This window comes from Pyrgilauda ruficollis, unplaced genomic scaffold, assembly GCF_017590135.1.
Source record: "Pyrgilauda ruficollis isolate IOZ18807 unplaced genomic scaffold, ASM1759013v1 scaffold55, whole genome shotgun sequence".
NCBI classification, from domain to species: Eukaryota; Metazoa; Chordata; class Aves; order Passeriformes; family Passeridae; genus Pyrgilauda; species Pyrgilauda ruficollis.
Genome location: NW_024527155.1, coordinates 2271376 through 2296128, shown reverse-complemented (window position 1 = coordinate 2296128; position 24753 = coordinate 2271376). Strand labels below are relative to the sequence as shown.

Genomic DNA, 24753 nt, shown 5'->3' with positions numbered 1-24753 from the left:
ATGCCAGGGATGTGCCCCAGGCCTTGGTGGCAGCACCAGCTGGAGCAAGTGCCCCTGGCTCAGGAGGGAGGTGGGGCCTCACACAGAGGCCTGCAGGAAGGATGGAGAGGCCTGGAACTGCAGAGGATTCTTGTGTCGGAAGGGCAGTACCCAGCCCTTGGATTCTGTTGAACTTCCTGCCTCTCCTGGAACTGGTTGATACTTAAGGCACCATATGATAGAATACCTGCACCTGTGTAACAGTGGCTAATGATATTATGGCCTCTATACACAAACAAATATCTTCATTTTCTGTCTTGTAATTTCTAAATGAGAATTTGTCTATATTTCAAAATACTAACTTTATTTTACATTGTCTGTTCTAGTGTAGAATAACTAGAAAGAACTAATTGCATAACAATTACTCTTTTCACTCAAGGCTGTAATCTTGGCATCCTCTTCAGCCTATTGATTGTGACCCACATATCCAGAACCTGTCTAAATCTTATCACATTCAATTTAATATTTCTTAGTTTTAATAATTGCCTTCTGTTTTTACTGCCCAATTTGATTTCTTTTTGCCAATGCCCTGTAATCTTGGTGCAGAAATCAGCTCTGTTGAGAATTGCTTTTGTTTTCCTCTCAAAGCACCTTTTTCTCCTGTTTTTCAGACACATGAAATACAGATATTTGATTTTTCCTTCCTAATGTAGTGCTGCCATTCCTATCAGTTTTTCACTGTGTGGACAACTTTTCCATCTGTTTAGTAACTTTGGACAGAGTTGCCTAGCTCTTCACTTCATAAAACCTTTTTGTGCTTTCTTTTGAATCAGCACAAAAATGTTAGGTAAATTCTAGAAAGTCCTCTTTAAAGTTTCTCTTCAAGCACTTCATACTGTTAAGCATCAAATTAATAACAATCAGATCTGACTGTTATTGCACGTAAACCTGCCCTGACTGTAGTCCTTGCCCTTTTATTCATGGGGAAAGAAATTATCAATTTGGTACCTAATTTGGAAACTTTCACAGAGTAATAACTCCAAGAAATTATGAGACACATCAGTGCTTTCTAGAGCCTCCTTTTTGACTTTCTCATCATAATCTGGGATAATTTGTGTAGAAAGTTTTGTGTATGATCAAAGAATCAGTAAATTGATGCCATATTCTGGAAATAGTATTCTACTACCTGACTACAGGTGAGATGTAGAGCATAGGCAAGAAAAGGTGGGAAAAGAGGACTTACTTTGTGTGCAAGTTCTAAGTTATGACTTTTGCTGCTTTTCTTTCATTAATATCCCTTAGGAATTTCATGGACAAATGCCATTGAATTTGGCCGTCAAATTTGAATTGGCTTTTCTTTGAATACTAGAGTTTGAGAAATTAATTTTTCAATTAATTTAAAGAGAGGATTACACAGGCAGTAATTGTGTCTGCCTCAACTTTTTTATCAGTTGTGCATCAATGCTTGAATAAACAGAGAAATGGCATTATTACAACATAACCAGTTAGCAAAACAAAAAAAAAAATACAAAAAAAAATACAAAAAAAAAAAAAACATGTATAATCTGTATGTCCCTATAAAAAAAAATTAATTGTCTAACACTTCATATTGAATTTATTAAAGAATTTAATGGAATTGAATAACTATTAAAAACAACATTTTAATGCTATATATAAAGTATAAACTAAAAAAAAAAAATTGAGGAGTTGTTCAGAAAGTACCCATTTAAGTAAAACTTGGATGTCTTTGGCAATTGTTTTTTCCAAGGCACCATCAATTTGAATGTTCACATCCTAGCAAAAATAAAGATAATGGGCTATCACGTTCAACAAATAGCTGTCAAAGTTGTGGCTTTAAGATACTTGAGAACTGTGTAATTATATATGGTACTAATTTTTTTACATGAGCTTATTTAGAGAATAGTGGCATAGTTGGGGGGGGTAATAATAAAAATGTAGGAATTCATCAAACATTACCAGATTTCACTTTTTCACCCAATTATTCAAGTACAATTTGTCATCCTATATTGTAAATGAAACTGGAGGTTAATAATAAAACAGAAGGTGACTTTCTTTATGTGTAGCATTTCTATAAAAAGTTTATTTTATGCTGAATTGTGTTTTATTACAAAACCTGCACTTTCAGTGAAATAGCATTAAACTTTAAAATACATACTAATATTTCAATGTCAATTCAGTCCTTAACTTGCTATTTGAAATTTCTGTCTTGAATTGAAATAGAGGCATTTTATGGACTCTGCTTATTAATAGAGTTAAAGATTAAATCTAACTAGGGAGCTGGTTTGATTTTTCAGAGAAGTCTGACTTAATGCATGAGCATCAGATGCATTAGTATATTCTCAGAAAGATCAAAATCAGTCTGAATCAGGACATTTATTGGGAGTGAGAGGGGAGAAAAAAATGAGCTGAGTCTTTCAGAGAGCTTCCATCATTTTCAGGTCTTTCAGATACCCATTTTATTGACCTTAAATCAGTAAGACAGGTCCTTGTTAATTAACATTCTTTTAAATTCTGTTAAATTGCTAAAATTGCATTATACTGTCAGCAGGCATAAAATAACCCAGTAAAGAAATTTACTGAATTATACCTCTTCAGGGTCTGGCCTGTTTCAGCACATGCTTGAAGATAATCTCAACTGTTTTGCTTGGCTGTATTATTCCATCCAGTTTTGTGCATGAAAATCTTATAGACCTTAATGTATTTAGAAAATCATCAGACTTTAATGCTTTCTTATGGTAAGTACTGGACAAGCTTGGACCTTGAAGAAAACAGCATAAACAAAGTCACTAATTGTTTTGTTCATAGTTCAATAAAACTGGAACCTTCAACTTGAAGTATCAGGCTGCAGATATCTGACAACTAGTGGAAATATGTAAAATATCTTACTTCTTGAATAAAAAAAATCTGGACTTTTAAGCCTTCTGGTACTCTCTGTTGTTTGGAGATTAATTTTATTTTTTAGCATTCGAAGCAACAAAGGACTAACAAGATAGTCTATGCAAGCAAATCTCCAGAACAAAAACATGTTCCAAAGAAGAAAAAAATGTAACAGAATCCTGTAATTGTGACTTAGTAATTATATCTGCTAGAGATTCCGCATGAGATTAAAAATACAGCAAAATTATGCAATTAAGCTAATTAGCTCATTAATGTGGAAGTATTTTGTCATTCTAATCACAGAAGGAATTTATCTGAGTAAAAAAGCAGACAGGAATAAATTGTGGTAGGAGACAGAAATTGTCTGGTTTTAAAATTATAAATTTATGTGGTTTATGTCTGTCCTGTAAAACCTAAGCACCTACATTTCTTAGGTTAATTTTATTTTTATTACTTGTTAAGGGCAAGTTGCTGATCACACATAACCTGAGCCTTCTATGTTGTTCAGGAAGACATCACAGGTAGTGAAAGCATTCCAGTTTCAAACAACTTGGTTCAATCATCTTTTCTATTTAAGTCTACCTCTGAAGCTAAAAGTCACTTTTGTTGCTCATATAATACAATAGGATTGCTCAGCATTTGTAATCAATACTCTGTAAAATTTCAGTAATTTATCAGCCTACTCTTAGCATCTTAGCTGAAAGTCTTGTTGGCCGTTCATTCATGAAGTTGTGTCAGGGGATATCTGGAAAAGGTTCCTCACCCAGAGAGCGGTTGTGCACTGGAAGAGCTCCCCAGGGCAGTGCTCACAGCAGCAGCCTGACAGAGTTCAAGAAGCTTTTGGACAATGCTCTCAGGCACAAGGTGTGACTCCTGGGGTGTCCTGGGCAGGGCCAGGAGCTGGACTTTGGTCCTTGTGGGTCCTTTCCGATTCTGCGAACCACAGTTTATTGAAGCAGTACCCATTAAGACAGCTCAGAATTTACCATACAAGAAACTGCACGCTGAGTGAAGTGAAATGCTTTTGTAATTCTGATGGGGTTGCTGCTTATGTCACCTCTACACAGCACAACGACACAACCCTCAATATTTGTAAATAATGCAAACGTATTTAGTTGTCAAAGGTAAACAAATCGAGGTAAAGCAGTGTCACAAGATCAAGTAACACATAAATGACTGGATCATTTAACTCAGCTATTTTTGTACACAAAACTAGTGCTTATCATCTTAATGCATGATGTTACAGTAAGAGGAGGAAGAGTTAGATGTGGAAATGTGTTTAAATATTTCCAAGATGTGTGTTTTTGTTAGTTAATATTTTTAATAAGTAGAATCTTTTAGAAAATTGTTAACAGCATGTCTGAACTGATTACATAAGTAAAAATAAGGGTATGCTGTAGAAATTTTATAATTCTAAATCTAGATAATGCAAGTTATTAACTTCTGTTGATTAAATTTTATGTGTTTATTTATAGCTAAAATGAGACCAGCATGCTGGTATACAAAGTAATGGTGTAGAAACAATCAGCCATGTGCACCTGCTGGACCTTGCAATGAAAGGATAACAACTGACCTGCAATAGCAAAAGCAACACGTTTAGAAAGGTTCTTCCATTGCTTTGGAGTTTTTTGTATTTGAATTTACAACAGCCTTTGAGGAAAGGACCTTGAAAGGAAGCAAACTGGACACAGCAGTAGGCTTTTACCAGAGCTGATTAGGGAAACCCAGAAGTTGACATTATATCTTTGCACTTATGCTCAATTAGTAGTAACGAGCTAGCAATGACTGATGCTTAATCTAAGAAACTCACTGTGTGAGCCAATAACTTTGTTTCAGTTTACATCATTAACTGAGTTCCTATTTGTCATGCACTTGCAATATCATTTATACCATTCCATAATGTTTCCTGTTGTGATTGTTAATCACTCTCTACAACACCCTGAAAGGAGGTTGTAGCCAGGTGGGGGTCAGCCTCTTCTCCCAGGCAACCAGTGACAGGATGAGAGGACTCATCATCTTAAAATGTGCTAGGGGAGGTTAAGAATGGAGCTGAATCTGGAAATACTTCTTCACTAAAGGGTTGTCAAACATTGCAATGGGCTGCCCAGGGAGATGGTGGAGTCACTGTCCCTGGAGGTGTTCAAGGAATGACTGGACGTGGCACTCAGTGCCATGGTCTGGTGGACACAGTGGTGATAAGTCAAAGGCTGGACTTCAAGGTCTCAGGGGTCCTTTCCAATCGAAATGATTCTGTGACTATGTAAGATTTTATGAAAGCATGGAAAAAACTGTCTCAAGGGTTTTTTGTAACCTGAAAATCTGTCTACTTCAAACTTGATGGAATTTTATTTACATTTGGAAAAAATACTATATCAATTGCAAGTTATATGAAACACATATATCTTATTTTCTCATAACTACTAGCGTAACACTGACCATGAAATGAGTTACAGATGTTTTTATTTAGTCAACATTCAAATATTTTTTCCAGAGCAATACACGTTTCATAGTAAATTTCACTGCTACAGTATTCACTAGCACTGACCTACAACAAACTGCAGTTTATGCTGTGTTTATTCGAGTATTTTTTACTGCTGCATTAAAAATGTATTTATTACAATTAGAATTTCTATTAAACATGAATACTGTATTACACCAGTATATTGCTAGAGAGAAAAGCATAGTGAACAAACAATACAATTAGTAAATGAAGTGAACATGAACCTGTATTACCTTTTATTATTATTTACTTACTGATTTGTAAAAGTTGCTGGTTTGTAATCTGTTTCTCTGTGACTGCTGCTAATTACAAAGACTCTAAAATTCATAATAATTACTGCCTAGTACCAGTGTGTGCTTGGTAACAGTTTGAAAGTTTGTGATTCCTGGCCACTTTGGTATTTAGTACTTAATGATTGTAGGGCTTATTGCAGAGTAGCAGTTCCCTAAATGTAGGTCTCCTAAATGTATGTAATCTTTGGGATTTAAAATACTATTCACTACTTTCATTATTTGATGTCTGAAAATTATAAAAAATCTGTGTACCAGGAGGGTTACCCCAATACCAAAGCAGCTGAGTGACACACTTTAGCTGAAGTTCTTTACATCATATATTCAAATTGCTGCTGTTAATTCTAAGGCTCTTTTGTATAAAAAGTGATCATCACATGTCAGGCGGTACTGTTAACGTTCAGGTCTGAACAAGATTTTATGATCTTCAGTTTTGGCCTGGATTTCTTACTGTGAAGTTGTTTATGTAGTCCTGATCATTAAAATATTACATACTTGGCATATTTGCTTTCTTTAATGCTGAAAGTGAGGAATACATCATCTACACATAAATTAAGTCTTGCTTTTATTTATTACCATGTTCCCTTCCCATGATTGATGCATTTTTTTATGTGAGTTCTGAAAGGAGTGGAATGAAGAAGGAAAATAGCATTCTGGTTTTATGGAAAAGTTTAGTTAAATTTTCAGTGCTTTCTGATATATTAGAAGAAGAAAGATAATTTTCCAGACTCAACAGTTTAGTTGTTAAAAGGCACATGAGAAAGTTGTGGTGTTAATTGAAATCCTGAGATGTATCCTATTTAGTTACCACCCCAGTCAGGTCTCCTCTACAAACAGGCCTGTACCAAATCCAATGGTGACATTAGCATATTTCTGAACAGAAAAACCTTGAATTGCTGTAAAATATATTAATCCAGCATGTAAATTAAAATAACTAGATAATTTTCAGCTTTTCAGTTGAGAGGCCTGATTCTTTTCTTTATTGCCTAGCAAAGTAAAAAGGTCTTAGAGAGGATAGACAAGACTACTGCTTTAATATATATATATTTTATACTCAGGCTTTGAACAAAATTACCTATAAACATGTTTCTGAGAGGTCTAGCTAAAAGCCCTTGTTTTTATAGTGGAATATATTGACCTGGAATGTAAGTGAAATTAGTATATAATTGATTACTATGTGGTATAAGTTCCAGTTGCCACAGCAGTATCCACAAGCACTTTTGGTTACGTTTGTTTTAGGTTGAAACATAGATAAAATATTTTTATAAATGGACATGCTGGTTTAGAGAATATTTGTGAAGTCAGACCAAGCTTTTCAAGTTACTTGAAAAGTTTGTATCAAGTGACAAAATGACCTGCAGAAGTTTAACTTATGTGAACCTTAACCAATAGAATGGGTTACTTCCCATGAATTGTTAATTGCTTAATCACCAGGAATAGTTCACACATGCAAATGTAAAATATTTAGATATGGAATGCAAACAAAGGTTCCAAGAGTCAAAAGCTCTTTCTTCTAATAAGAAGTCTGCCATCTGTTTTTCTTCCTTCCCCACCTTTTTTCCCCCCATTTTTCACTTCATTTTTCCCTAGGGACAGGCCACAGGACTTGAAGAGCTCAGGCTATAGGACTTGAAGAGCTCACTTTTTAAAAAGCTTTCTTGATGATTAGGAGTAAGCTAAAGACACTTTGTTTGAATAGGGCAAAGGTTCCATGCTCTCTTTATCAGCTGATCTGTTTCTGTTCACCCTGAGGACCTTATCTGTACCAGTGCTCCAGGCCAGATAATCTTACTGATGGCAGCAGGGGAGGGCACAAGTGTCAGCCCCCTGCATAATGACAATGGGACAATAAGCACAAACTTATCTCTACTAATTGAGTTGAAATGTCTACTGGATCAAAATGATTCCTCATTTCATATATTGTGAAATGCTGGCTCCCAACCTGGAAACTTTTTCTGTTTTCTTACAGCTAAGAGGGTTTTGACTACTACTGGAATTTTTAGTCTATATTTTTTGGGTTCTGCTCTGGGGTCTTGAGAGGTGCATTGATCTTGGCAATTGTTTCCTAATCTCAGATGATCACTCCCTTTACATTGATAGCCAATATTCCTTGCCAATTTTCTCTTTATACCCACTGAGATCACTAGCACTACTGTCAGGAGCATCTGTTAATTAGGTTTTGGGGTTCTTGAGGACCAAACATCAAAACACCTTATTATCCCAGCAACACAGCTAGAAAATTGCTTCTGAGCATTCTGTTTCAATCAGATTGGGAAAGAGCAGCAGTCCAAAGACATAACCCCATACCTGGGACTCTGATTCCTGAATGAGACTTTAGTAGTGTGTCAGCTCTATTGTGGCAACTGGAGAAGCTTTTCAGACCTGCAACATCCCATTGTTTGTTTTCCAGCGAGCCCTAAAGCAGGCCATGGCCTGTTATCATACAGTTTATGGGAAAGCTCTCCCTGTGATCAACATCTTCAGCTCCCCTCAGGACATCAGAAGTACTTTCCAAGGCTACTTCTCCAAAAACCCAGCAGTTAGTTGTGTTCCATAAAAGACTCGACTCTTCAGCCTCATTTCAGTTCCACATTTGGAATTACCTTGTGTGCTTCTCAAACTATATCCACACGATCTTTGACCATCTGGTGACCTTTATCAGATTACTGCCTAAAGATTTTTGCCAGAAGTTTGACACTCCAATTATTGAGGGTCATATATCATCTAGAACAATCCTGCAAGCCTCACTTGACACAGCAGGGACAGCAGTCTGTGCTTTCACCAGCCCCTTATTTCTTAGGCAGTTTTTTTGGCTTCTGTGTTTCCAGGAAGAATAAAGCCATTATAAAGAAAGAGATTCTTGAGCATCCTTTCCAAAGGAGCATTGCAGTCCACAAAGGGGAGTGAGCTGGAACATCATACCAGAAGTAAGCAGAAGTGATAGAAAATTACTTACTCCTCTACTGGTTGTTATGTCAAGTTTTGTCTTTTATTAAAGTATAGACTTTTTCATGGATGAGTCTGAGGAACATTATTATTTGAATGTTCTTCTAATTGCCCATTCTCCAAGGTCTTTGTAGCAGACTCTTGCTTCCTTGGCTAGAGACTTATGATGTCTGAGAGACTTGAGATGGGAAGGAGGTATGCTGTCCTCTCCAGAAGTAAATATATCATGTATCAGACACATTTGCTAGCAATCTGCCCAGGTTCTTGAATGAGCTGAGAAACAGATTAGGTCAGTCAAGCATCCATATCACATGCAGGAAGTCCATGCCAATGATCTTGAGACTTTTCTACAAGGAATGTGGTTAACCAAGACCTACTCTTCCCATGGATGTGAATATGAATAGGAAATGTCAGTCTTTTTACTCCAGAGTGGCTTCCAGACTCTTTTGTAATCAATTGTTGGTTGGCTTTTTTTTTTTTTTTTTTTTTTTTTACTGCCCAGAGTGATTTTTTTTCTCTTCAGAGAAATACCATAATTAATAGAAGAACAAGTAAAAGCCAAATGTATTTGGCCAAGTAGGCTTAATTTTCCATGTGACACACAGAAAAGACTATTTTCTTTTCCTTGTCCTTGTCAGGAATTCTGCTCTATTTCCTGGATGGTGCTGGATTCCTCTAGCAGCTCAATCTATTTGACTGCTCTTTTAGCACTGCACTTCCAGACTAGTATCCTTCTTGGTTTTGTTGCTACAATAGTAATTCTATCTTGAAAGGTTTGTTAATTTATTTTTCTCCTTTATCTGATAGTTTTCAGGTAGATTTTGAGTATCATAGTTGTTTCTTCAGCTTCTTAACAATTTGAAGCGAAGAAATGTCATTTGAACTTTGAAGTACTTGTGAATGCTCATCACAGATCCTTCATAACTGAGCCTAATCTTAGAAGACTATTCATTAAGAAAGAAAAGGTATGGAAGAACACATGCAAGCATAGATATAAGTTTAAAAAGTTATCAACTGTTTCAATAAAAGACCTTAAAACAGTGATAATGCTTATGCAGCAGTGCAGATTAAGAAATGGCATTTCATGAGCTCAGAAACATTCTCTGAAATTCACATTCGCTTCAATTTGTAAAAGTGAGTGCATAATGAGTTCATCTCTGGCTGGAACCCAGAGATAGTTGGTCAATTTCTAACCAATGCTCAAAAGTCTGCTAAAGGAGAGGTAAACCCCTCCCAAGAATGAAGCACTGCTGTTGTTTTACTGCTATACTACACTTGCACAACGCTGTGTTACTAAAAACTTTGTAAAAATACAAATGTGCATAATGAAGTTGTGATAGTGTCAATTCCTGACCTATTTTTCAATTTCTTTCCTTCTTTGTGGCTAATCAGATTTAGGCCAAAACCCAGAAGACCATTCACAAATGTGTTGCTGGAGGGTGATACTCAGTATCTAGATTAATCCTTTAAACTCACTAGGCAGATGTTATGACACAGAATTTGGAGATTTAATCATGTAACTGTCAGCTTTAAATAAAAGCAGAAAAAATATTTTATATGCTTTCCTAATTTGTTTTAAATTTGGCAGTACCAACTACAGGTTCAAGATCTAAGTAAAACTGTGGCTATACTGAAGTAAGTCAGTCCAAAAAAACCCACTGGTAATGTTCTAAAGAGTGTAACTCAGAAACTGGATTTTAAAATCCAGGTTGAATATATTCTGAAGAAATGATTAATGAGTCTTAATTGCATTAGAAATAGATACTGATGTCACTTTAGAAGAAAGCTACAATATCAAAGGGCAAGCTACATACACAAGTGAAGCGTGGTTATTATTGATAGGAAAGCAGCACCAGGGAATACTTCAAATTACATTGTGTAAGTGATTTTTTTGGATAAGATCCTAAACAAATTAACTTAATGTTTAGCTTTAGAGGTAAGAAGAGTATTTTTGTCTGAAACTATTCTAAATAACATGCTGATTGTTGTGTAAAGGTAATAGTGAGAATACAGAATTTGAAGGTAATACTGAGAATACAGAATCTGATAAAAGGAGCATTCTGTTTGAAAGGAGATTATTTTGTAACTGTCACCCATGTGATTTTCTGCAATACAGAAAGAAATACAAATCCATTCATATTCACTGCTCACTGTGAGGTAAGAAGGTGTCCAGGGCTTTCTGGTAATTGTATTGATGTAATGCATTTTGAATTGCATAACAAAAAATTGATAGACTCTATCACTGGTCCCTTCAAAATCCTAAGGCATGTCTTCAATTTTCAACCTGGAAAATATCTTCCTGTGCTTATTGAGTATTATAAAACAGTTGAGAGGGTCTATATAAATGCAGGAATAGTCTTCTGATTTCACAGTATATATATATATATATATATATATATTTTTAATTTTGTGCTCCGAGTATGAAACCTTTCATTTGGTAACAACTTTTGTCTGAATAATCATTATTCCCGTTTGCTTAATGATATGATAAACACAGCTTAAAAATATTTTCATGCCGTGGAATCTGTTGTGAATGAGACATCTGTAGTCACAAATTTATTTGATACATACTTCTTAAAATTAAAACCAGACATGCAGATGTGTGACTCTGTGCTGATATTTTAATAACAAATGCAGAGCTTTTTAGATACTCACTCACTGCATTCAAGGCAGGGTTACATCAAGGTGGTCTGGAATTAATTTAAAGCCCTTTTGGCCCATCACTGAATCCTTCCAGGGACCAGGCATAGAAGCCAAGGGTAGTGCCAAATACTCTGGATTTAGAATTATCCTTACATCAATGGAATTTTTTCATTATTTAAGCATGTGTGATGCAGTGTCTGAGCTCCATGATCTGTCAGAATTATCGCAGACAATGGACACAGCAGTGCCAGAAGCTCTCTCACATTTGTCAGGACAGGCTTAAATTTCTGCTTGCATTGTTGTTAGTTTAGGAATACATGCAATAAAGATGACAGTGCCAAAAAAAATTTGTTCTATGAAGACTGGGATATGCATGACAGCAAAGCTGTTAAAATCCATGTAGCAAAATTAGGAGCTTGGCAAAAAGTAAAATAAACCTTGCTGATGACAGCAGGATTTTTAGGACTAAAGCCTACTCAAACATCTATTTTTCCTGCTTATTAATTCTCTATTGATGTCTTTCCTAATCAAAAACTCAATCCACAGTCAGAATAGGCTGAGTCACTTTTAAAAAGATGTGGTCTACAAATACCAGAACCATTGCCTAAACAGTAACTATTACAATGTTTATCTCTCCCACAGAACTTGAAAATGCCTGTAAAGAGAAGTGTCACATAAATCCTTAATGTTTTGTCATGGATAGTACGTCATTACGTCATTCCTAGGGCCTTTTCTCTCTCTCTTTCTTTTTTTTTTTTTTTTTAAGTTTAATATCCTCCAGAAAATTTGTTTCTGTAGGTAAATGTCTTTCCATTTTTCAAGCAGAAATTTTTGGCACCAGTAGATGCGGCAAAAATATTCTGAACATTTTATTGTGTGATCTACATATAAGCACTCATTGTAAAATATTTATGGCATATAAATGCACAAGTAAGAAAGTAATACTTTGTCTACTCATTAATTTAATATGACAACAATGTTGGTGGTAAGGAAATGGGATCCATTAGTGGTCTCATGGCTTCATTTCTGTGCCACCCTGTTATTTCCTATCTGTGATGATTCTTTCATAGAGAGAAATTTTGAACCTAACTGAGACAGTGTTTATTCGTTGATCTGTTCATCATTCTGTCTCAAAATGTTATATGTCCACTGCTGAAGGTTTGATGATGCTTTTTGATGAGGTTTTGATTCAGGTATACTCAAAAACAGTTCCAACACTATGAATCAACAGAGCAGTTAATATATTTGAAAGAGCTTATGCAGCTATATGCCCACTGAAATGGATTTGTTATCCACAGAAACTTAGTAACTGCCATTCTTTTTCATTAAATTAAAAGCTTAGCAGATTTTCTCATATCTGCAACAATATCTTTCATAATACTCCACAAATTTCATAATAATTCTTCAGTTGTATTTTGATGACTCAGACAATTCTATGTATGCTGTTTAAATCATAACTTCTAGGCTAGCAAGCAATTTACAGCTCAAAATACATTTTTCTTGTACAATAAAAGCTTATTATACAGAAACTCTTCCTCTCTCGGAGTGAGGAAAGAAATAAAGAAGAAATAAATTTCAGGTCCAAGAAATAACCAGCAATAGTATCCATCTAAATTTATCTCTAAATATATTTTTGGTCTATTCAAACAAAAACCTACAAATAAAAGCTATTTCCATGACCAGGATATGCTACAACAGCTCTGCTGTGCTGAACCTTGTGCCCTTGTTTGTTCCAGAACTGGACAGAAAGAGCCAGACTCTTTCCTGCAGCTCTCTTTCCACAGGGATTATTTAAGCCTGCTTTCAGCATTGCCTGGTCTTTCTTAGCCAGCTTTGATGATCAAGCAAGGTTAGTTGCCCTGTAGGCCTGTCCTAAAAAGGTCGACTGATGTCAGTCCACAAAAGCTAGGGATTAAAAAAAGTAAGGAGCGGACTTTAAAATGTGTGTAGTTAACATCTTTCATGACAAAATATTCCAGTGATTTAAATTGGTCAATAGTTTAAAAATGGTAAAAAATGCCTTTGGCAACATGAATGCAAGTTTGTCATAGAGACTGAAATGTCTGCACCTCTACTAATGTGTCAGCAAAAGAATAGAAATCTGGTGTAATTTATATACCGAGGTTATTTTTTCCTATTTACAGTATTAATACAAAATGATTTTTTTCTTTGTAAGAACTTCTAAGATTGTCTTTAAATTATTCTATAGTCAAGTATGTAAATTCATAACTGCTGTCAAATTTTTATTTTTAGCCTTAACCTACTTGATGAAAATGTCACCAAATACTACGTATGCCATACACCAAGGCTTCTAATTAATTGAGTAGTCTGGTCACCATATATCTATTAATGAAGCAAATCTCTTACCTGCATTAAATCCAAATATGGACTGTTCACATTGTCAAGGCAGTAAGACAGTTCTCAAAATAACTTAGTCAAAATGCTCAGTCCTGAGCGCATTATGACAGCACTGCTATTTGTGGGCAACCACTTGTTCATCTGACAGGAGTGGCTCTGTGATCTCTCTGGGATCTACCCTTCCCCTTCTCCAAGGGGATGGAGGCACTGCCTTCATTCAGTCTGTCTCTTACTCTGGCACAGCAGTTTTCTTCCTCCTGCTTTGGCAGTCTGCTGTGCCTAAGCAGCACAACACGCAGCCCCTGGGAGTGCTCCCAGAGTGTCACCGCTGACCTCAGAGGAGCCAATCTTTTGCCAAATACTCCATCTAACTACAGGAGCATAGCACATAGGGGTTAATGTGGGCTGATGGTGAGTGGTATCCCAAAAAGGGACTTGCAGGAATGTTGTTTCCTCTCGTGAATCAGCAGAAGCAGAGGCATAATGGCCTTGCCTTTCAGTTGCTGTACATTAATCTCTGCAGAGCAATGCCTGTCATCGCTCAGATGTCAGATGCTGTTTATAACTCTGCTGGAAACACAGCATAGAATAAAACAGGCTCATTAGTTTCTCTTGAGACTGTATATGCATGGTTTAGGTTAGGTATGCTTTCACTGCTGCACTTAGCTGAAACATTGCAGCAGCAGCATTGGTGGCTTGGACAGTTGTTTAGTCTGTGCATCTGTCCAATATCTCCAATATGAATCTCTCAATACATGACCAAAAGCCCATTATGTGTTCAGGTGCAGAGATTTCCATGGTACAGGTATGACAAAACCCAGAAGTACCCCCTTGGCTTGGCTTGAACCTGCTGCTTTTAATGGCACCCCGTACCAGCACTGCAGGACAGAGAGAAGCCTGGAATCTATTCAGCATCTCTGTGCCAGCTGTGATTTGGCAGGAGTTCAAAGCCTTTCCTGCTATTTACACTGAGGACTTCTACTCATTACTGTCATCCTTTATATGAAGCTATTCCATAATTTGAATCCTTCTTTCTACTTTTCCCAGTGTCACACCATTTCAGGGTGGGAAACGAGTCATGGCCAATGTTCAACGGTGTCATATGCAGTATGGATTTATACAGGGGCACAGCAATGCTTCATGTTTTGTTCTTCTTCCTAATCATTCCTTACATTTAATTTGGACACTACTGGGCACTGAACTTGTTTTCATACAGCTATCAATTGTGTATTCATTGCTTCAAAGTCATCCTGGTCATCAGGTCGCCAACTGTGAAACTGAAAGGGAGAAAACATTATTTTCTCCCAACTTAGATTTTTCAGTAAGTAGCTCGTTTACATGTGAGGACAGTTTTAGCTTTACTTTTCAGTCCTGTACTCTTTTATATTGTGACATCTCAATGTAATGTATTGATTGCTGCTCGTCATTCGCTTTTTTGCTCTGCAACTAAATTCATAACATATGCAAGACACTTCCTTTCTGTGTGATGCCTTTGTTATCTGAAAAAGAGCTATTTGATTTTGCCTTGTTGATTTTGCCTTTCTCACCTTCTGAATCGACACATACACCCTCAGTTCAAACACTCTGATGAGGAATAGGCTGGGTGCTCTTTAGCACCAGCACGTTGAGGTGAAATCACAAATACACCTCCAACCCTCTGGCTTTAGCCCTGCCTGTAGAGGTCTCGTCCTGAGCCTAAAGGGCAAGAAGGAGCATCCCGAAGGAAGTGAATGACTTCCTCCCACGGTAAGCATTTCCCCGCTCTGGAGATTATTCCTGCCTCCAGCATCCTCTTGCGCTGCTGCCCTGGGAATAGAGAGCCCATGTGCAGCCTGCGGCAGCAGGAACTCCGTGTCCTGCCCCCCTTCCTGCTGCTGACCCCAACCCCTTCCCTTCAGAATAAATGTTTAATAGCTGCACATCTGCTGAGTTCGGGTTTGGCTTCGTCTTGTTCTATCCATCTAATAAAGAGGGACAGATTACTCGGGAAAATACTTCAGTTGTGATTTAATAAACCTACAGCAGTTCATACAGCTTCCAAAAGTTATTCATTTACGCAGCTATTACCAATATTCCCCACGAAGTTTTACAATCCCGCCTTTTTATCGCTAAAATCCTGGCTGCCGGCATTCCTCGCCGTACAAATGGAGAACAATGGGGAGCCTTGGCGTGGCTCAGCCCTCTATCAAAACTAACGGGGTTTTGCCGAAAGGAGAGGAAATGTCTGCGTGTGGTTCTGGGCCCGTGGGCGGAGTGAACGGAGCTTTGGGGAGTCCCTTGTTGCCGTAGGAAGTTTTTGGGGAGCGGCGCTGGGGCCGAGGCTGCGGGACCGTTCACTGCCAGCTCCGGGAGGCCTGAAAGCTCTTCAGCTCGCCTAATAAAGTGTTTATACTTCCTGTTCCCACGCAAAAACGGCGAGGAAAGGAAGTCGTTTCCGAACCAAATAAACTTCTTTATTCATCAGAAAGCCTAAAAATAACAAAACAAATTAGGTAACTTAAACCGGCGTTTCGCGAGCCGCCTGCCCCTCAGAGGCAGAGCGCAGGCGCGGCCCATCGATGACTCGGGGCGCGACTGGCGCCGCCTGCCCGCTCCCTTCCCGGAGCGCTCGCTGCCCCGCGCCGCCCGGAGCCGCCGCCGCCGCCGGGAAGCAGGACGATGGTGAGGGGCGCCGGGGCGGGACAGGGCACTCGGCCCGGGACAGGGGACCCCCGCCGCCTGCCCGGCCTGCCCAGCCGGCACGGGAGAGCCGGGAGAGCGGGCGGCGGGGAGCGGGCCCGTGAGTAAGCAGTTCCCGGGCCACGCGGGGCCGCGGGCGGGACTGGGCCTGGCTGCCGGCGTGAAAACGAATGGGAGCGGGGAGCGGGCCCTGCTTCGGTGCTGGGACAAAGAGTTCCGAGGCCCTGGGAGGATGCATGTAGATATCTCCGCAGGGGTCTGGAGCATCTTTGTAGTGAGGAGACTGCGGGAGCTGGGCCTGTTCAGTTTGTGAGAGAAGGCTGAGAGGGGATTCATTAATGCATGCAGATATCTCAAAGGCAGGCTAAGAGCACGGTGCCAGGCCCTTTTCAGTGGTGCCCTGGCACAGGATGAGGAGCAATGGCCATGAACTGAAACAAAAGAAGTTCCACCTCAACATAAGGGAAAACTTTTTTACCCTGAGGGTGGCAGAGCACTGCCCAGGGGGATCACGGAGCCTCCCTCTCTGCAGACATTCAATCCCACCTGAATGTGTGCCTGTGTCACTGCTCTGCGACCCTGCCTTGGCAGGGGGCTTGGACTGGATGATTTCTAGAGATCCCTTCCACCTAACAGTTTGACAAAAGGAATTTAACAAAGTAAGAACCTGTTCACAGAAAGGGTGGTTATTGGAATGGGCTGCCCAGGGAGGTGGTGGAGTCACCATCCCTGGAGGTGTTTAGGGAGGCTGGATGTGGCACTCAGTGCCATGGTCTAGTTAACAGAGCGGTGTTCAGTCACACATTGGACTTGGTGTATCAGAAGTCTTTCCAACCTTATTGTTTCTAGGATTCTGTAGTGCTGGGATTCTGTGGAAAAAAGCAGGGTTTCCTCCAGGAGCACTATGTTAGCTTATTAGGGATACTAATGAGTTTTATTTTGTTCATTCCAGTTTCGCAACCAGTATGACAATGATGTCACGGTTTGGAGCCCGCAGGTAAAACCTTCATACACTTGCTCACTGGGGTTTTAACTTGCTTTTTGGGTTTTCTCCACCTCACAGCAGTGGTATTACAGTCACAAAGGTTGTGCTCAGGTGCCTGAAGCTTCCTGCAGGCTGCTCCCTTCTCCCTTTGTAGGCTGTAGGTGTCCAGAGAGCCCTCAGCACACCCCTGTCTGCTGCTGTGTGAACCTGAGTGCTGCTTACCTGCGCCTGTCCCCTCCAGGTGCTTAAGGCAGTTGCTTTCTAAGTGTACCTGTGAGGTACAAAAGAGATGCTGTCATCTGTGGGTGGTTGGAATAGATGATCTTGTAAAGCTCCCTTCCAGCCCAAACCATTCCACGACTCTATGATCCTTTCACAGAGCTGCAGTAAGTTGGTAAGTAAGGTACACAAAGCATGAAACTGTTTCAATCTCCCCAAAGTTAGGCTAGCCATTGCTGGCCATTGCCTAACTTCTCTTCTGTCCACTAGATAATATGGGAAAGAAGCTCTTTAGTTTATAATTGGGAGGTTCAAGTGAGATTTGCATTTGAATTTGAAATGTTACTACTTCTGAATCAGTTTCACATTGTATATTGTTACTGAAAACATACACTGTGTTCTGAAATGTACACAGCTTGTGTTGAAAGTAAATATTCTGGAATTTTAAAAGACACTGTCAGCTGAGGTATTTAATATTGCCTCTTCTCTCACTGTGGCTATTTTAAGACAGGATACTTACAGGAAACCAGAGCCTTGGAAAAAGACTCGTTTATATATTCAGCAAAACTAGAGATTTCTTTAAAATGCAGGTAGCAAATTGTATTAGTATAAAGCTAGTGTATCGTTAGTTTGTGGGTTTGTATTGCTACTGAAATTCTTCTTCATGTAGTACTGTTTTGTGTGAGGTACCGTGCAACAGAGAGTGTTCTGTCCTTTCCATTCTCCATGAAGACAACCTTGAATATTTCCCCTTTTTTTCAGTCAATACCATGATAGGTGTAGGTGCCTTTGAAGGTGTAGGTGCCTTTGAGTTGTTTTAATCCTTCTTACTGATTGTGTTTCCCTGGCAGGTTCTGTATCACAAACTTTAAATTTTTTTGTCTTACCTGTTACTTTAAAAGTTACTTTAAAAACTATAACATTCTCTTGAGACTTTTAGCAGGTACTGCCAAATATCAACAGCACAAATTTCTATGTTTTGCTTAAATTGCCTTGAAAATGTTAATAGTATTAGTTTTTTTCTGAAAAAAATACATTTAAAATTGCTACTGTGCTGCAATTGATACTCCATCCATTCTTGCAGGTGAGGCAGTGATGTGATGCCATAATAGTTTTTGTCACTGTTAATACAGCAGCAAATCATACTTTATTGGGAGATGTTTTCAAATATGTTAGTAAAGAAAAGGAAATAGGAGATTTAAAAACTTGAAGTGGTGTCGCATTTTTACAGTCTTGCATATTGTTCCTGACAGCCATAAAATTCATGTTGGACAGGTCACAGCAATTCAGTCCTGCTCTTGGGCAGGAGATATCCTGTGTTATTGAAATTCCAGTTACAACAGGGGATGAAATTTCACATTAGGGTCTCTCTAGTAGACTTAAAAAACCTTATGCCAGAAATCTCCAACAATCTGTGGGAAGGTGGTATCCTGTAGATCATCCCTTGGACATTCACCATAACAGCTACTGTGTTCCACTCCCTCCCAGCTGATGGGATGCAGCTCCATGGTGTCCATGCTTGCAGAACAGGAGTGCCCGTGTTGGCTGTCTGACACGGGCTGGAGTGCTGAAAATGGGAAAACCCTCAGTGCTTCTGTTACGTGGACATTAAAGCTCCTGGCCACCTCTGCAGAGCTCGTACAGACTTCATTTTCTTTGAGACCTCTACTCCTGTTTCAGACTTGGCTGCAGTTGGCCAATAACTTGTTCAGAAGTTATTGGGGAGTGGCTGGTGAGACACAATGATTGTGTAAGACTCATTTCTTCAGCAAAGCTGATTAAAGCATCCAGCTTCAGCTGCAAGTTCTGTCTGTCTTTGAATCACGTGCTGATTTAACCTCTCTTGGAGTGGGTGTCCCCATTAGGCTGGGGAGCCAAAGGTCTGAAAATGCAAACCCATTGGAAACTGATTCAGAGGATTAACTAGAGAGTGATTGACAACCTTCCGCTTTGTTTTGCAGGGCCGAATTCATCAGATAGAATATGCCATGGAAGCGGTGAAACAAGGCTCAGCTACTGTGGGGCTGAAGTCGAAAACACACGCTGTCCTGGTGGCTCTCAAGGTAACTTCTGAACTCTGCTCTCAGTGGGGACAGTAATGTTCATAGAAAAGTTTTGGTTTGGCAAATTAGTTTTGTGCAGTCTGTACTTAGACGTCAAATGTAAATGCAATTGCAGGTTCCCTTTGCTTGAGGACTGAAATACTTCCAGTACCTATGCAAGGCAGATCTTCACCAAATGGTGAAGGAAATGAATAGAAGATTTTTTTTTTCCTTTAACAGATGTGTTCCTCTTTTTTTGTTTTCTTTCCATTTGTTATTAAGCAGTAAATATATTCCTTTCTTTTCCTAAGACTGGAGTAAGTTCTGTTCTTTCTTTTGTTCTGAGAGAACTGAAATGGAATTAGGTTTTTCTTGTCTTCTGTTGCAAGTTATAAATTTAATTTTTTTTATTGTTTCATGAACATATTCAGTTCTTGCTATAAATGTTAGCAGATTTCTCCACAGTGCTTGGCAGACTGTTCAATTTGCTACATAGCTTTCTCCTTTTATGCACAGAGAGCACAGTCTGAGCTGGCAGCTCATCAGAAAAAAATCCTGTACGTTGACAACCATATTGGTATTTCAATTGCTGGACTTACTGCCGATGCAAGACTCTTGTGGTGAGTATCCTGCTTGTTGACATACACAGTGCTGCAATAATGAGGGAAAGTTCATTCAGACTATTGCAAATGACATTTTCTGCTTTGCTAAGGATTAGTCTTTAGTTGCTGCTTAATGTTATATTATGCCAAAGACCTCAGCATGAAATTCTGGCAAGTTTTTAACTAGTTGGCAGAAATCTCATTTGTTTGGCCTAAAATTTTGCTCTTTGGTTTTGTTACAAGTAAAACAGTCCTGTCTGGTTTCCTCAGTGTAATAGGGTTTCCAAGCAGTCTGAGAAACTCCATCACTTCTTTTCCTCTGGCAGCTGCTTCTGTGTACACACATTTGAGAAAGTTATTAAAGACATACAGTGCTGTTTATGTGGGCTTCTGGGGGGCTTGCTTTTAGCAACTTTGATCAGAAGGGGTGGGAAGTATTTATGAAATAAGTTTAATTGCTGCAATGTCACAAAGCAATGTTACCGTTTAACCTTGCCATTTCTCCAGAGGACCCGTCTGTTGCCTGCGTGAACTTCTACTTTCTTTGCATGTGTATGGCTGAAATACCCTGTTTATACTTTATCAAACCTGTGGTCAACTTTCTCAATAACAATGATAGGTCATGTAGAAATGAAATCATGGAAAGAAATGAAATCATCACCGTTGACCCTTTTTCTCATGAAGAGAGTTGAAACAAAAATGCTTACCTTAACAGACAAGCCTTGAGACAAACCTCATTGTGTCTTTGATCTGATTTGAATTTTGAATTTTTTTTTTTGTATATTTTTGCTCCCTAGCAATTTCATGCGTCAAGAGTGTTTGGATTCTAGATTTGTGTTTGATAGACCTCTTCCAGTTTCTCGCCTAGTGTCACTAATTGGAAGCAGTATCCTTTCTTTATACACTTCATAAAATGACTTTCATCTGTCACAGCTTAAAAGTTGAAAAAGTTTTTTGGACAATTCTTCTTTGTTCACATTGCTTGTGTATACTTTCAGAGAACATCCCATAAGGATGCATTTTGGTCCATCTCTGCTTGGTTTAGGAAAATTCTTGGGTAATTATCATATAATTTTGAGATTGTTTCCTTAGCTTTCTTAAGAAACCCAGATTCCAACTCAGCGCTACGGCAGGAGGCCCTATGGAGTAGGACTGCTCATCGCAGGCTATGATGTGAGTAAGCTGCTCTGGCTGCTACTGATCTGCAGGAAAATATGCTCAGGGAAACTTAATGCAACAAATAGATGTTGAGAGGGAAAGATGGAAGAGGCAGACTCGTCAAAATTCTCTGCAGAAGGAAAGAATTTTCTGTATCTTACTCTAAAACAACTCAGAAGTGTTAATTAATAGCTAATCCTACCTGTGCTTACTGAGTATTTTAAGGTGCAAAAATGAGATTTGTTTATGTAAATATTTTGCAATTGATTTTGGATGCTTGCAAATTATTATTTTAAAAACTTCCAGTAAGAAAATGGATGTGGAAATCACCGCTGGCCTCTCTCTCACTTGTTTAGCAACAACATTTTGCTTAATGCAGCACACAGAGAATCTCTGTCCTCAAGATTGTTGACATGAGGATGGTTGGAGGAAATTTTGGTATTGCCTGAAATATTGGATGGCATGGTTTAGTCTATGGCAAGTTTTTACTTTTTTGTAGATAAGACAGAATGTGTGTGAAATACCTGCTGCAAGCCATGAAGTAGGGAGCATACTTAAGCACATTGCAATTTTTAGAACAAAGAAAGAAACACTTTTTTGTGCCAGCCATCCTGTCCATTTAAAAGTTGCAGATGAACAAAGTGGAAAAAAAGAGATTTTTGGTTTTTTTTTTTAATTGTTGTTGTGGTTTTTTAAACAACAGGGTTGAAGGAATTGCATAAGAACAGTAATATGATCAGCAATATAAAATATATATAAAATACATTTCTGTGCACACATGTAGGTGTCATGTACCATGAAGTAAAATTCTTTTAGAAAATTACGTGCTCTAGCAGCAGAGGTGGTGTGAATTTATATATTTGTTTAACATTGTGTGGGGGTTTTCTTCTCTCTTTGTAGGATATGGGCCCTCACATCTTCCAGACTTGTCCCTCTGCAAACTATTTTGACTGCAAAGCAATGTCCATTGGTGCTCGTTCACAGTCAGCACGAACTTACTTGGAGAGGCACATGACTGAGTTCACTGACTGTGAGTAATGGAACTCTACCCACTGGTGTTCATCAATTCTGCAGTTTCTCTCCTGCTGCCACTCCATCCTTTTGCATTGAGTGAGCTGAAGATAAATATTGTGAGCCAAGTTTGGCATAACTGTAAATCTGCACAAAGACAAAATTTTAGAGAATGTGGCTGAGATTTTCATGTCTTAACGTGTGGGTGTTTATTTCATCTAGTGGAAAGAAAAGCTGTGAAAAACATTAAAAGCCTCTACCCTTTTTAACCCAGGGAAAGTGTTTCCATAGCAGAGCAGGGTGAGTATGTCAGGGCAAGTATTTAGGTGCTGCATTTTAAGTGGCAAATTTATTTTTGTATGGGATGATGATGAGGAACCACTGAATACCTGCTTGGAGGAAAAAAACTTGAATCAAGGCAGGGGTCTAAAATGGATGCACTTGACCTCAAATATAAGGGAAGGCTGGTTTCTCAAGGAAAACTTTTATAACCAGCTCTGCTCAGAAAGGAGAGGAGGTCTGGGAGTCAAGTTGACCCAAGCTGATTTTGGAGTTGTCAGCTAGGATTAGGAAGAAGGGGAATGAGTGTCTAGAGGTAATACCATATAGTTTGTCAATGTCTTTCTGATTCCATTTTAAGGTAATCTAAATGAGCTAGTTAAACATGGACTGCGAGCCCTGAGAGAGACTCTTCCTGCTGAACAGGATCTGACCACCAAGGTAAGGACTAGGTTTCCTTTGCCATTGTTACTTGGAAGTAACTGTGGCAAAATTCTTGTGAAGTATGGCTGGCACTGAAGCTTTGAAGCTGAATACTGGTGGACAATATCTTTATTTCATGTCACCAGTGTATCTGCTGTTCTGTGTTCTTCTCAGATTTAAGTTTCTTCACAAAACCATGTTTTCACTAAATAAGACATTGTTTCCTTGGTGGCTTCACTCTCAAGCTTTGTTTCATCAGTGTTTAAGGTGCATTGCCTGCAGCTGTAGAATCCCAACTTTGCATTGTGAGCACAGCCAGTAATTCACTTGGGCGGTGAGTGAAGGTAATGCACCAACAGTTTATAGAGCATCCAGCATCACAAAGCTGCACAAACTTTTGACAATGAATTGAGGAACTGTTGAAGAAGAAAATTTTAATTATATCCAATTATCTACCTTTTTCCATGTTTTTTTATTCCTAGCTCACCATGTTTTTTAGAAGTCTTAAAATACTGAAAATCAAAATGAGATGAAAATAGGTGGTTTTGAGAAATTGTGTGTGTTATTAAATAGAAAACAAAATGAAAGAAATTGAAACCCTTGAATGCCTTAGAAGATTTTGAAATACGATAGCTTTTATAAGTGAAAGCTGTAAAGCCAAAGTTAATTGCAGGAAAATGCTTCTCACTGCTTCCAACCCTTTGCTTGACAGAATGTTTCAATTGGAATTGTGGGCAAAGACATGGAGTTTACCATCTATGATGATGATGATGTAGCACCATTCCTAGAAGGTCTTGAGGAGAGACCACAGAGAAAGGTGAGTGGTTCAGATATGAATAAATAGGCTTAGTTGAAAGACAATAATTAGATATGATCTGCTATGTTTAACATAAATTTAACTCTACTACTGTAGCAGAGTTTTGGGAACGCAATTTTTACAATATGTAATTACTATATGCACACTGCATAATCTTTACTGGTAACTCAGATACTTATTAAATCAATTTATGCTAGATTTATGCCAGGCTGTTCCAATGTCATCTCCTTTCCTCATCTCTGATCAAGTATGAGTTTTCACTGTTTTACAGCAGAAGTGTATGTTGCATATGTTTCTCACGCCCTTTGCAAGACGCCTCCATAGTCTCCTAATTACCATCTGTGTCCTGCTTGTGCTTAATTTGGATAACAGTAATTTGTGAGCTGTTGGCTGACACGAGCTACATTTACCACTTGTGGTGCTCCAATGGGGATAAAGCTGATTTGTCAAGTGTTGTCTTCTGCCTTCCTAAAATATTTCTTTTCCCTCTCTCTAAGCCGGTTCCGCCTGTTGAAGAAACCGTGGAGAAGGCAGAGGAGCCGATGGAGCACTAGTTGGTGGATGAGTTCCTCTGTTAATGTATAATTATCCAGGAACATTTATCCATTTGCTGGTAACTTTATCCTCACCTATATATGTTTTCTGACGCTACATTCTGAGGATTGCTCATAAAGAAAGAAACCAAGCGACCTACCTATCCTTAAAAGACAGACAGGAGGACATCTGGGTGTAACTGCTCGGACAAGAAAGGTGTAATCATTTTCTAAATAGTACATGATACTGTTTTATAAAGAAAAGATACTGTCTTTAACTCATAAGGACAAGTGGAAATAAATCAGTTTCTCGGACTCTGCTGTGAGTTTGGGTTTTTTTTGTCTGAAAAAACAGCTCTTCACAAATAGCAGTGTCATACCAAGGTGCCAT

At 38.6% G+C, this 24753-nt stretch overlaps 1 protein-coding gene across 1 annotated transcript; it reads left to right on the top strand.

Annotated features, from left to right (window-relative positions):
* The first annotated feature begins 15966 nt into the window (after window positions 1–15966).
* On the top strand, window positions 15967–24677 carry PSMA1 (proteasome 20S subunit alpha 1). The gene is made up of 10 exons (XM_041481231.1): window positions 15967–16275; window positions 17246–17290; window positions 19459–19560; window positions 20056–20159; window positions 20939–21027; window positions 21244–21314; window positions 22200–22329; window positions 22951–23030; window positions 23725–23829; window positions 24327–24677. Exons 1-10 carry the CDS (start codon window positions 16273–16275, stop codon window positions 24381–24383), a joined length of 786 nt encoding a protein of 261 aa, XP_041337165.1. The 5' UTR covers window positions 15967–16272; the 3' UTR covers window positions 24384–24677.
* The last annotated feature ends 76 nt before the right edge of the window (window positions 24678–24753 follow it).

What these genes read in the sequence shown, in the direction of transcription:
- PSMA1 (XM_041481231.1), top strand. An exon ending in TGCTCATCGCAGGCTATGAT is followed by an intron (nt 21,315 to 22,199) that starts GTGAGTAAGCTG and finishes CTCTCTTTGTAG; the next exon opens with GATATGGGCCCTCACATCTT. An exon ending in AACAGGATCTGACCACCAAG is followed by an intron (nt 23,031 to 23,724) that starts GTAAGGACTAGG and finishes TTTGCTTGACAG; the next exon opens with AATGTTTCAATTGGAATTGT.